Source organism: Acanthisitta chloris, unplaced genomic scaffold (genome assembly GCF_000695815.1).
Source record: "Acanthisitta chloris isolate BGI_N310 unplaced genomic scaffold, ASM69581v1 scaffold25677, whole genome shotgun sequence".
Classification (NCBI taxonomy): domain Eukaryota; kingdom Metazoa; phylum Chordata; class Aves; order Passeriformes; family Acanthisittidae; genus Acanthisitta; species Acanthisitta chloris.
In genome coordinates this window covers 41,409-54,306 of record NW_008681362.1, presented here as the reverse complement: position 1 = coordinate 54,306, position 12,898 = coordinate 41,409, and the positions used below count along the sequence as shown (strand labels likewise).

At 39.1% G+C, this 12,898-nt stretch overlaps 1 protein-coding gene across 1 annotated transcript in view; it reads left to right on the top strand.

Moving 5' to 3' along the window:
• Positions 1-215: 215 nt before the first annotated feature.
• ABCC1 (ATP-binding cassette, sub-family C (CFTR/MRP), member 1) overlaps positions 216-12,898 on the top strand; it is a gene marked incomplete at its 5' end in the record, with an annotated part of 33,899 nt that continues 21,216 nt past the window's right edge. The window contains 12 exons of the mRNA XM_009078093.1: positions 216-392; positions 1,132-1,257; positions 1,540-1,677; positions 2,722-2,847; positions 4,165-4,226; positions 5,089-5,220; positions 6,223-6,450; positions 7,125-7,302; positions 7,976-8,137; positions 8,635-8,727; positions 10,068-10,271; positions 12,674-12,820. Of these exons, the coding sequence (XP_009076341.1) occupies positions 216-392; positions 1,132-1,257; positions 1,540-1,677; positions 2,722-2,847; positions 4,165-4,226; positions 5,089-5,220; positions 6,223-6,450; positions 7,125-7,302; positions 7,976-8,137; positions 8,635-8,727; positions 10,068-10,271; positions 12,674-12,820 (1,773 nt within the window). The remainder of the gene's footprint in view (positions 393-1,131; positions 1,258-1,539; positions 1,678-2,721; positions 2,848-4,164; positions 4,227-5,088; positions 5,221-6,222; positions 6,451-7,124; positions 7,303-7,975; positions 8,138-8,634; positions 8,728-10,067; positions 10,272-12,673; positions 12,821-12,898) is intronic.

Here is a 12,898-nt window from a genome sequence, read left to right as displayed (position 1 = left end):
CAACAAAAGTGACAGTTTAATCTTCTGGAGGTTTGAAACTTCTGAGCCACAAAAAGTGCAATAAAATTAGATGCATCACAGAATGGAGCCAGTTTAATACAAGTATAAGTTAATGCAGAGATACAGAGTAAGACAGAGAGTGGCTCGCTCTTTTTATTAAATACTGAAGTGCAGAGTTTGCTTTTTGTTTAACTCAGCCTTTTTCTTTGCCCCAGGACTGGAATCTGACATGGCACACAGAAGATCCAGACTTCACCCCATGCTTTCAGAACACAGTCCTGGCCTGGATTCCGTGTGTTTACCTGTGGGTTTGCTTCCCAGTGTACTTCCTATACCTCCGTCGTCATGACAGGGGATACATACAAATGTCAAACCTTAACAAAGCCAAAACGGTATGTGACCTCTTCAAATCAGAGTCTGCTGAGCTTATCTGGACGTTTGAATCTATTTTCAGCTATATTTTAGCACAGTATTTTTGTAGAGCATCAGTCTTGGCCTGTATGCACACTTCAGCTGTAACTTACTTGTTCTGCTTGTGTTTGCTTTTCACATCTTATGTGTTTCTGTTGACCTTTTATGAGGCTTTCTGGAATTTACTCTGGCATAGCAACAAACATGCAAATCCTTTGTAAGACCAGTTGGAGAAGACTATTTTAAGGCAACTCAATCTCAAGGCCTTTATTTCTATCATAAAAAGAATTTATTATCCTCTCAGCCTCTTAAGTTACATGACATACATTTCTAGAGCTCCTGTAGGTGTTTGTTCCACTTCTGTTGTGAAATACTTAATGTTTTCTTCTTTTCCCCTGTAGAATAAGTGAAATTTTTAAGAAGGACTATGATAGCATGGTGTATTGGAGAGTTTTTGTCTCTGCAATCTCTTACTCAGGAGTGAGATTGACCAACTTTCTGCTCCATAACGCACTGAATTATGTGGTACTAGAAATTAGTCAACCCTTTTCTTCTAGTGAGGATCCAGTTAAAGCCAAGTTTTGTGCATGTTATGGAATTGCCCAAAGGATATGATCTGATTATGACTCCTCTTACAATACATAATATCTAGATTTCATCTATATATTGTGCTGTATTATCTGTGTGAACTGATGCATTAAAGACACTTCTGTGTTGCAGGCTTTGGGCTTAATACTGTGGATAGTCTGCTGGGCAGACCTTTTCTACTCTTTCTGGGAAAGAAATCAAAATTTATTTCGAGCTCCATTTTTTCTCATTAGGCCTACAGTATTGGGTATAACAATGGTAAGTTCTGCATGGTCTTTTTTGTATGCAAAGCTTTAAGCAGTAACACCATCTTGGTGTTAGTCACAGTGTTGTAATTCTTCAAGCTACAGCCTTAACATGCAGGCTTCATCTGCAGTTGAACTGTGAAATATTGACTCTGAAATGTCTGCTTTATTTAATTAAAAATTAAAGATACTGGAATGATAAATATCCACACTTTAGCACAATACCTTTCATATGTGTACAACATACTGTAAAACTTATAACTTGTGACTACATTTTTATCTTGTTTTCCTACAGTTGCTTGCCACATTTTTAATACAATATGAAAGACAAAAAGGAGTCCAGTCTTCAGGTGTATTGACAATTTTCTGGTTCATCTCATTGTTATGTGCCACAGTGGTTCTTATATCCAAGATAAAACATGCCTTAAATATGGTAAGTGATTTTTAGCCTCAGTCAGTTGAATATAATCCCAAATGCTGCAGTAATAGAGTAGTGGCTTGCTAATTATGCCAGTCAATCAGTTAATGATTCATTCCGTGTACGTTCATTCCTGGGGTTATAGCAGCAAAACAAGCAAGACTTAATGGCTCCTGTTTTGAAATGCTAGTGAAATCCATAGTGATTTTAACTGTACTGACAGTTGCTAGGAGCATTCTGCTGGCTGTTGGAGAAAACGGATGTGTCTGCTTGAGTACACTGAAAGTGTATAATCTTTGATATGAGACTATTTTAACTGGGAGTTTACGTCATCTTCCTGTTGATTATGCAGTGGATTTCCTGAAACACTTTGATGGTTTGTGTGCTCACCTGCTAGGACAAAATAAAAGTGAACAAATGAAACATTTTTATGTCAGTCAGATCACCTCAAATATCAGACTAATTGTGGAGCTGCCTGAAAATCTCCCTTTTATTTCTTGAAACCTTTAAGCTGTATTGTGAGTTTTGAGAACTTTCAGCCAATGTTTGTCTCCAGCTGTTGGGAGTGGGATTTTACTGGTGGCTGTGTGTCCATCTGTCCCTGTGCTTTAATTTATGTGGCTGATGTGTTATGTATCAGTCCCAGTCTGAAAAATGGAAGAACCTCTGAGTTTGAGCACAGTCCAACAAAGTGTAATCTAAATTCTGCTTACCTGCTCTGTGCATCCTAATTAAAAAAATAAATCTGCTTTGAAAACTCCTTGCTACCCAGTGCCTAAATGCATCAAGTTGAGGCATGCTGTATTGGCACAAACCATGTCTTAAAGAGAAATTTTTACGTAAGAAGTTCATGCTTATGTTTTTGTGGTAGTGACAGAATAAAAATAAATGGTATCTTTCACATCCTTCTCCCTCTCATTAGCTTCCCTTTGCCAAAACAGGCGTTGACTTTGTTTTGCATGGGGGTGGGTAGTAGGAGCTGTTTTCTGTTTAACAGTAACATGTTGTTTTAAAGAAATTCCTCAAATCTTCTAATTGGAATATTACCTTCCTTTCTAGGGTGCTGAAGTGGATTCATTTCGTTATACCACATTCTGCATCTACTTTGTCCTGCTACTTGTGGAGCTCATCCTGTGTTGTTTTCCAGAACAACCACCTTTGTTTTCTGAAACAGTAAATGATCCTGTAAGTCTGTCCTGAGTGCTGAGTATTACATGTGCAATATTTTTAAATTTTGATGAAGTTGAAAGTATTCCCTGTATTGGCTGAAGTAGAAATCTGTCTGTAAGGAATGCTGGAGTGGCTGAACGCTGAAAGTTTTGTCCCCTTCCCCCTCTTAATTTGTTTTACTCCTCTGAGTTTAAAAACTTTTATTTATTCATTAAGTGATGGTGTTGGAATTGCTTGCAGTCATTTTACTGCGAGCTTGGGAAATGTGAAACTCTTATCCCCTTTCAAAAAAATGCATCTGTCTCATACATGCCCCTACTGTTTGCTGAAAAGTTTCAAAAAAAATTGTGTGCTAGGAAATGCAGGAGTGTTTTGTGTTAGCTGGATTATAGCACACAGCAGTGCAGCATGGTAGAGGAGCCAGTTTGCACAAACAGGAGTTGAAAAATGCAAATATTTGAAACACTTGGCTCTGGGTGTTTTAATTGCAGTAGTCTGATGATGATTGGTGACTTTTGTAGATAGAATACCTGAGTCCCTCCAACTGTGGTGGAGGGTGAAAACCTAGTGGTTTGTTGTGCCCAAGGAGTGGCTGGTTTTAGCATTCTTTAGATTGCTGTTTAGAGGTAAGAGAGAAATGTGCACGGGAATTCTGCAAGTAAATCACCTTTAGTTTAGTCCCTTTGAAATTCTCCCAGCCTTTGTGCTGTCTTAATCCAATCAGATTAGGAGAGGAGGTTAATTTGAGGAGCAGTTGAAACATCCATTGTGCTTGGGGGGAGAATGAGCTGTGTACCTTTATGGATCCTTAATTTTCTCATGCTTGTTGCTGAATGAGGTTCAGGGTGTCTGAGGGGTGTTTGGGGATGCTTTTTAGGGGGTTACAAACCTTTTTTTTAATTTGTGCATCTGTGTTGATGGAGTCACAGCACTTAACTGCTCTAACAGTAGAACTGAATTCTTTATCCATGGCTCACTACCCAATTAACATATCCCTGCCCTCTTATGGCAGCATACCTTGCATTGATACAGGCACAGAACACATCTTGAGAGCCTGTCTGGCCTGCACTGTCATATAAAATTCCTTCAGCTATTTGTTGTGTTGTTGATATGGAGCACTGCTATTCCTGTGTCCCAGTGGTCGAGCCTGCTGACAGCCCTGAAGCTGTGCTTGTGTTTTCTGAACAAGCTCTCAGCAGCAAGTTTAAGTAATGTGAAAAAAAATACTATAAACAAAAGGAATTTCAAAAGCAGCTTTGCTTGTTTCTTTTGGCTTTGTATCAGTCACTCCGTGTGTGGATTGAGGTAGTTTTTTTTTCCTCTCTCCTTCAGAATCCATGTCCAGAGTTCAGTGCTTCTTTCCTCTCCAGAATCACTTTCTGGTGGATCACTGGGTAAGAACAAGATGCTATGTAAAGCACCAGTTCAAGTTAGATGGCACTTTGGGATTCTGCTTGCAGAGTTAAATTAGCCACAGTCATGCAGAAACAATTCTGGTTGGTTGTTTCTTAGACAGATTAAATTGATTTTTTTTTTCCCCCCACAAATTTGCTTAGTATTTTTTTGCTTCCTTTGTGGAGTCTTTGTAATTTTAAATTTTGCCAGTATATATTTAGTATGCTTGCTGAAAGAATGTAATAAAATTTGTTTGGGAAATATAGGAAGGTAGAAATAATTTGCTGTATTTAGAAACTGAGGCAGTCAAAGCTGTTACCTCTTTTTGCACAATAGGCTTTTATTTTCCCCATTAACTTAGTTTTAGTTATGCTATATGATTTGTGAGTTAAAACACAGAACCATGTACAGTAATATTGTTGTATAGTTGTGGTTGGTGCTTGGCCAGAGTTCCTACAGAAAGCAAGATGAAAGGAATTGCTCTGTGAAACTACAGGCTAATAAAGATTTTGAAACTTGGTAGGTGTGGGAATATTAATTACCTGGCTGATTGTCAAATGAGATCACTGCATCCGCTCTTTTAGTTTCCCTGAAACTTGAATTCAGTGGCATATTCTGAGTCCTTAGATGCTTTAGGGTCTAATTCTCACACTAAAAGACAGGAGGATGTATGTTTTAGCACTGGACCTGTGTTGCTGCAGGTACTGATGCTTATGTGCATCTTTGTGAAGAGCTGGCTGAGTTTTGGGGCTGGATGTAAGGACCACTGTATTATGGCTCATATATATATATATATTTATACACACACACACACACACACGTCTGTTCATAAATTTGTATTGCTGACTCTTTCTAATCCAGGTTGATGGTTCGGGGTTATCGGAATCCTCTGGAAGCCAAAGATTTGTGGTCACTAAATAAAGAGGACAAATCAGAAGAAATAGTGCCAGGTTTGGCAAGAAATTGGGCAAAAGAGTGGGCAAAGACCAAGAGGTAAGTTCAGTTATCCTGGCTGTCAGTTATTCCAAGATACAGAAGTTAGCCAGTCTCTGTGTAGAGATGTTTGTCGTTGGTTATCAAACTTGCTTTTATAAGGCCCATGCAGCAACCTCTGTTTGTTCATAAGTGCACATGGAACAGGAACCAAGTAGGGTGTTGTGTTTCTTCTTTATGAAGAGCTGCATCGACTTTCCGCCAGTCTTTGATGATCCAAAACTTTTGATGTGTGTTTTTTCTCTGGGGAGGGATTGTTTTCACAGAAACCTCAGTCGTGTAATTTAGGAGCTTGGGCTCCCTCTATAGTTAGCGAAGCGTTGAGAGGGCAGTGAAGGGTGTAAAAGTGAGAAGGTTAGTGCTTTCCTTTGACTATATAGGGAGCTTGAGCATCTAAGCCAGATGACTAAAATTAGAAGGGCTGCATGCCTGCAGTCTCCATCCTGCTTTCATCATCCTTTACTGCAGCAAGTAGAAGTACCTTTTCATTGAAGGGAAATTGCCAGCTTGCTTACACAGTGTGTTTTTACATACAGCTTGTCCTCAGAAGTTTGGAGTATGTAGTTTGGCATAAGCCAGATGTATGAAAAGAATGTGTTCAGTTCGTTGGGGATGTCTTGGCATAAATCTAACTGCAGTCTTTTAACTCTGGTGGTACAGTGAGGCTTTGATTTTTATGAAAGTTTAGCATACTGAGTTCTGGAATAATAATGTCCTTTGCTCTTTAAGCTTAACACAGTTTACAGCCCTATTCCTCATCCCCCAGGGCAGCCTACAGCAGAGATTCAACAGGAATGTTACCTATTCCAACAAAAAGACCATTTCTGAATGGCCAATTCATTTAGTTACGGTTTTATGATTAAAATGTTTGACAGGAAAACCCAGTTAAACTATTAGGAATCATAATAAGCAGTCATAAACATCTCATTTGTACAGTGTGCATTTTTCCAGTTGTCTTTATGCTTGAATAAAGGCTACATGTTATACCTGCTCTTATTTCAGGCAACCATCAAACATGTTATATGTTCCCAAAAAGCAGCAAAAGTCAAGTGACTCTAATGGTGATGTGACAGAAGAGGCTGAAGCTTTGATTATAAAACCATCTCAGAAAAGCTCTGAAGCATCTTTATTCAAGGTGTTATATAAAACCTTTGGACCCTATTTTCTCATGAGCTTCCTGTTTAAAGCTGCACATGATCTCTTGATGTTTGCAGGCCCTGAAATTCTGAAGTAAGACCTATATACTTTATTGTTGTATTAAAAGTATGTGAACAGAATTTAACACATGCTGGTATTTCACTCCCCAAGCTGCTTTGCCTTCAGCTTCTGCAGTGGGGGAGAGACATCATGCAAATGTGAGACCATGGACAAAAGATGATTTTAGTCCATTGGTTTTCAAATTATAACATCATGCAATAAATGTTTGACTTTTTCTGTTCCTTTTCAACACTAGGAAGGCAAGGCAGGAACATAATCAACAGTAGCAGGACAGTATTCAGTTCTAACCTGTAATTGTTTTGGGACTATGTATCACTCTATGTGAAGTCATGGAGAGCTGTGGGGCTGGGAGGAGTCATATTGCTTTAAGCTAGGGGGAAGTAAAGCAACCGAAAGTGATTGTATTTTAGCTGGAGGGAATATGACTTTTCAGTGTAGCTCCAAGAGAATTCTGCATGTAAGCTATGTGATACTTTACATTTCAAAGCAGGACATCGAGGAAGGAGTGATGTGTGCTAATATAACATGATCTCCAGTTTCTAAGTTATTTGCTTAACTGCTCTACCTAAGTTTGGTACTTTAGGTGCTTGTTTGGCCCATACTATGTTTGGTATAGTCTAAGGTTGTGACTGTGAGACTTGATTTTGTTTTGCATATATCAAGACAGCTAACTTGTCTCTTCACAGGTTGCTACTCAACTTTGTAAATAACAAAAATGCCCCAAACTGGCAAGGCTACTTTTATACAGGACTGCTGTTTGTTTGTGCCTGTCTTCAGACACTGATTCTTCACCAGTATTTTCATATTTGCTTTGTAACTGGAATGAGGCTCAAAACAGCTATTGTAGGTGTGATTTATCGAAAGGTAAGTGTGTAAAGATACTACAGTACCTATCTGTGACTCTGAGAATGCATCATTGCAGTCTGAATAATTAGTTAGGAGACTCTGATACATTGATTCCTAACTCTTAATAGAAGTAAGATAATAGCTAATTTATAAATAAAAGCCTTTAAACTAGGGCAGTTTTCTAATTTACTACTTGACCTGCTTCTTCCCACTGCCAAACAAGAAACCTTATCTCGTTTAGACTAGGGGTGTGGAATGCTTCAGTTGGGCAGAAATTAAGATGTATCTACATTTGAGACTGAGCAGCAGTTCCACCTCATCTTAGAATAAGCCAGAGCATTTTAGAAAGCTGTGGACTGATAGCTCTGTGTGAGAAGAATGAGTCACAGAAATGAAGTTTCCACTTCTTACAACAAAACAAAAAGACTAAACAAGACAAGCAAGTGGTACCCCCCATGCAATAAAACTCCCAAAGATTGCTCATTTACTTTAATTCTCTACTAGTTTAAACCCAGCTGCTTGCTTCAAACTGCACAACTTGCATTTTGCATGGTGTACAGGGTAGGCAGAATTTGAAGCAGGAATATGATTGCTTGTAATTTTAAAGCAGTTGAATTCTGTGGAGAAAATGCAAAGTCTTCCTTCATGTTGTCTTAATTGTTTTGTTTTGTTTTTTTTTAACTGCCCCTAGGCACTTGTTATCACAAATTCTGCTAGAAAGTCTTCTACTGTGGGTGAGATTGTGAATCTCATGTCTGTGGATGCGCAGAGATTCATGGACTTGGCTACCTATATAAACATGATTTGGTCAGCACCTCTCCAGGTGATATTAGCACTGTACTTACTGTGGCAGGTGAGTATTGTGTCTTGTGTCCTGTTTTGATTTTGGCAACATGCTGCTTCCTATGATTGTGTGACTACAAGCAGCTGTTGGTCAGACCCCTGAAGGGTTTAAAGTGGTATGGGGAAAATAGAGTCCATACAACCACCAGGCTAACTTTATGGATCTCTGCTTGAGAAGAACAGACAAATCAGCATTACAAAATCATAAAAAGATCTTTGTATGTGTGTATAGAGATATATATACACCTTTAGAGAGAGATCTGTATGTATCTCTGTATAGGAGCTATCTATATATGTTTGTTTCAAATATCAAAGCACCAAAGTCCTTACTCATCTTCCCAACCTGTTCTTGAAAAAGGAGGAAGAGGTTGAAAACCTGTATCAGAAAGCTTTTTTGTAGTGTGTGCACTGGTTTGATCCTAAATTTATGTAGTGTGTGCACTGGTTTGATCCTAATCAATTCAAAAAATCAGTTTGAATAAATGTTTGCAATTAATTACTTTTCAGAATTTAGGTCCTTCGGTGCTGGCAGGTGTTGCTGTCATGATCCTTCTGGTTCCAATAAATGCTGTGATGGCAATGAAGACAAAAACCTATCAGGTTAGAACCTCTGTATAAGTGCTTTTGAGAAATTTTGTGTTCTTTGACCTGTTCCTTGAGGTTTGTAGGTTTGTCCTTTTATTTTTTTCCCCCCATCCCTCTATTTATCCCTTAAAAAAAGGGAAGGAAAAGAAAGGTCAGAGGTCTTGTGTATGCAGAATAAACACATCTCTGTATCTTTCAGCCTTACAGTGTATCTGTGCATAATGATCTGAAAATTTTGCAGTAGTGAAGACCAGGATAGCACTTCAGCTTCATGAGATGCCCAGTGATTGAATTGGAATTAGTTCAGTGTTTAACTCGCTGCCTAAGAACTAAAGTGCAAATGTAAATTACTGTCTGCCCAATGAACCTGAGTGAGTGAAATACTCACTTTTCCAGGATGGTGGTTGCAGTGTTAGGGGTTGTGTGTGTGTGTGTCTTGTTGGTTTTCTTATTTCCCCCTGGAGGGATGAGGAGGGAGAAGTCTTGATTGTTGGTTGGTGTTGATCCCTGGCTGGTTTTAGAGATGGTCCATTTGTTACAGGGAGTGCACATAAGTAAACATAGAGTCAAACTCTCATGTTTTCTACTGCAAAAAAACTACTTCCAACAGCCCTGTCCTGTGCTTTCTGGTACAGACTTGACTACTAACTGAATTTACTGAGTGTCAGAGGAGATTGATATATTGAAGTGAAACCTTTTAGCTCTAGATGTGCATCAAAACATAGCACAGCATTTGATTCTTGCATGGGAGAAATAGGGATGTCTGGCCTGTCACAGCCACAGTGTCCCTGGTAAGAGCTGTCTGGGCTAGCTGTACCAGTGCAGTCTGCTGACTGCCTAGTGCTGAGTCAGAACATCGTTTCAGCTTTGAACTGCCCTCATTAAAATACTTTATGAAGATGAAAACTTATGAAGAATAGGTTTGCTTCTCATGGCTGAATGGAAAGCTTTTTGCCTTAGTGCACCATCAGTGCTGAAAAGGAAGCAAAGTCAAGCTTGGTCTAAGGTTAGATACAAGCTGCACATCACTGAAGCTTGATTATAGAGGCATATTCAACTGGATGCTGTCCCTAGGAGGAACCCAAGTCCCAGGGCTCCCTGATGGACTTAAACTAGTGTTTTGATATTGGTTTGGGTTTTTAGTTGCATGAAGCATTCTTTAAATTGGTTTAAAAAGTCTTGTTAATTCTGCATGTTTGTTTGTTCAGATAGTATCTCAGATTTCCTGCTTGGGAAGCTAGTAAGCTTTTGATGATAATGAGGTAAATTTGCTGTTGCAAAATACAAAGCTCAGAACTTTGAGGCCCTGCCAAGTATTGTGCTGTACTAATTATTTTTTGCAATGTTGTTTTTAGGTAGCTCAAATGAAGAGCAAAGACAACAGAATTAAGCTGATGAATGAAATTCTCAATGGGATTAAAGTTCTGAAACTTTATGCTTGGGAATTAGCCTTCAGAGAGAAAGTATTAGAGATCAGACAGAAAGAACTCAAAGTCCTAAAGAAATCTGCTTACCTTGCTGCAATGGCAACCTTCACTTGGGTTTGTGCTCCATTTTTGGTAAGTGAAACAAATCTAAAAGTCTTCTGTCTTCTTTGGGTTCATGCTTTCCAAGGCAGCACTTGAGGACTTCTTTTGGTTTTGTTTTAATGAGTGGAGGAGTCAGAATGCCTTCCACAGTGGTGTGACATGGAACACTTATGGATCCACTTCTGTGTGAAAAGGCACTATTGTTTGCTTTGAAACTCAGTAGCATCCAGCTTAGATGCATTCTAGAAGTTAATGACCAAAGTATTTGGTCATGAAACATCGTCTTCATCCCCCCCTCTTGTTTTTCATAGAGTGCTTGAGGAACCTAAAATTAACTATATGGTCAGATTTAGGAGAGGTTAGTGATGTGCATGTTACCCTCCAGCTGAGAGTTTTGACTAACAGAGTAAAACTTGCCTTGTTTCAACATCTTTCTTAGAGCATTAGGTCTTTACATAAGAGTCCTTGGTCAAATGGGACATTGTGTGCCAGGCATAGCTCTGGCCTGGGTTCTCCCAGCAGCTCTTTAAGAACAATATGGAGAGGTAAAGCCATTTCCTAGCCTGGGATTGCTTTAAATTCTTAGTTTAAAAAATGAAAAAATTCTTGATATGCTAAACATGCCTACTGTGTTTGTGGTTAGCTTACATTTCAACTAACACAGTGGAGAGAAGGGTGAGATCACATCAAAATTGCATCAGACCCTATTAGAACAAGGGACCATTGCTCTTGTCTGCAGAAGCAAATAAAAGCCATGACTACATTAGGATAAAATATGTGCTGTTCCAGTTGAAGGTGTTTAAGTGTACTTTCCAGTCTCAGATTCCTTCCCTGCAAACATTTTTAGTGTTTACATTATGTTTTGGGCATGATGAAAGGCAGAGAAGCAGTGCCCTGGGTAGGAAGCATCAGCTGCATTCTTAAGTGAATGCTTTTCTAAAAGAAGTCTGAGGTGATTTTAATATAAATACATTATTAAATGAAATTTCTAAATAAAACTCTGCAGGTGGACTCCTTAGTGCTGTTCTGTGGAGTCTGAGGAGACAGAGTCTCCTAACTCCTTGCTCTGTTCCAGCACGTGTGGGTGTGTGGCTGCTGTTCAACAGGTTGTTTCTGGGATTTTGGGGTTTCTTTGTATGTTCTTCTGAACTTCTGATTCCAGAATTATTGCAAGTGCCTACTTGAAAGCACTTTTGACATTCAAATCTTATTTCTCCTGCTGCTTCTCCTGTTTCCATGGCCAGGGCTCTTTAAAACACTGATTAATAACAGTGTCAAGAAACCATTCATTTTGCAGTTCTGCTGTGTGTGCTGATAAGGGTGTATTTCATATTAAGTGCTGGTAACACGAGAGTGCAGACATGCTGCTTATGAGGTTGTTTTTGATCTCCAGGGGAGGCCTTTGTCCCTGGGATATGCTTGTCCAAACCTCAAGACTGTACAAACAAGCTGCTGTATCAGGCACAGCTGCATCAGCTGCTGGACCAAGAACAATACATGTCTTCACAGCAGTCAGATTTTTAACAGAAATACTAATGTCTCCAGTGGATGCTGTGCTTAGCTGAGGCTGTTCCTTAGGTGGTGAGCTGATTGTCTCAGGCCCTTTAGGAGGGAGGATGCCCAAGGTTTGGCCCCCTTGATTTCTTGTTTTAAGTGACAATCTGTAGGAAACAGTTGCTGGACCTTGTGAGATCCTGAGGTATGAGTGGTGTTGTTATTGAAGAAAACACTATGAAGGGAATAGATCTGAAAGGGAACATTTGGTTTTACTTAGTTTACCTTTACTATAATTTATTCAACACATTTTAAAAAAGTGAAGTATATGGATTTGGGGAATTATTTTTATAGCTTATGGTTGACTATAACAGTGGTTCAATGTAATTTTCTTGGTCAGAGCTTAAACAATTCATGATGGAAAAGCTTAGTACTCTAGGACTTCATCTTTGCAACGCAGTAGCGTTTCAGGTTTCTTGGAAAACAGTCTGTCCATGATAAAGTGGGCTGGATTTGGAAATCTAGGGTTGTGGTAGTCTCTACAAAATATGTAATAGTTTAGAATTGGGGTGTTTCAACCTTTCCTGTCTATAGGTGTTACTGATCCAGCACGTGGTACCACAAGGAGTGCCTCAAAACTGAAAGAGAGCAGAAGGAAAGACCAGTGATAATTTCTCTCCTTCCCTTCTCGTGCAGGGTGACCACAAATAGCCTGGGACAGTTGTGGTTTCACCCTTGCTATGTTAACAAAATGAGCACTTAACAGTTTTCCAAGAGGAGCCATCAGCTTCTTTTTACAGCAATAGATTTAAAATAACACTTTTTGCAAAGCACATATTTTATCAGGAACAAGGAATTTAGCAGAACATGACTCTTTCTTTGATTTTAGTTGCTTTAAGATATGTTGGCCTGACTGTCACCATTACACTTTGTTGCAGGTTGCCTTGTCCACCTTTGCTGTGTATGTCACAATAGACAAGAACAACATCTTGGATGCTCAGAAGGCATTTGTTTCTCTAGCATTGTTCAACATCCTGAGGTTTCCATTGAACATGCTTCCTATGGTTATCAGCAACATAGTAGAAGTAAGATTTCAGTCATTAACATGTGTTTCTGTGAGAAGTAGGCCCTGGTGGAAAGGTTGCATTCCCATGCTTAGAGAT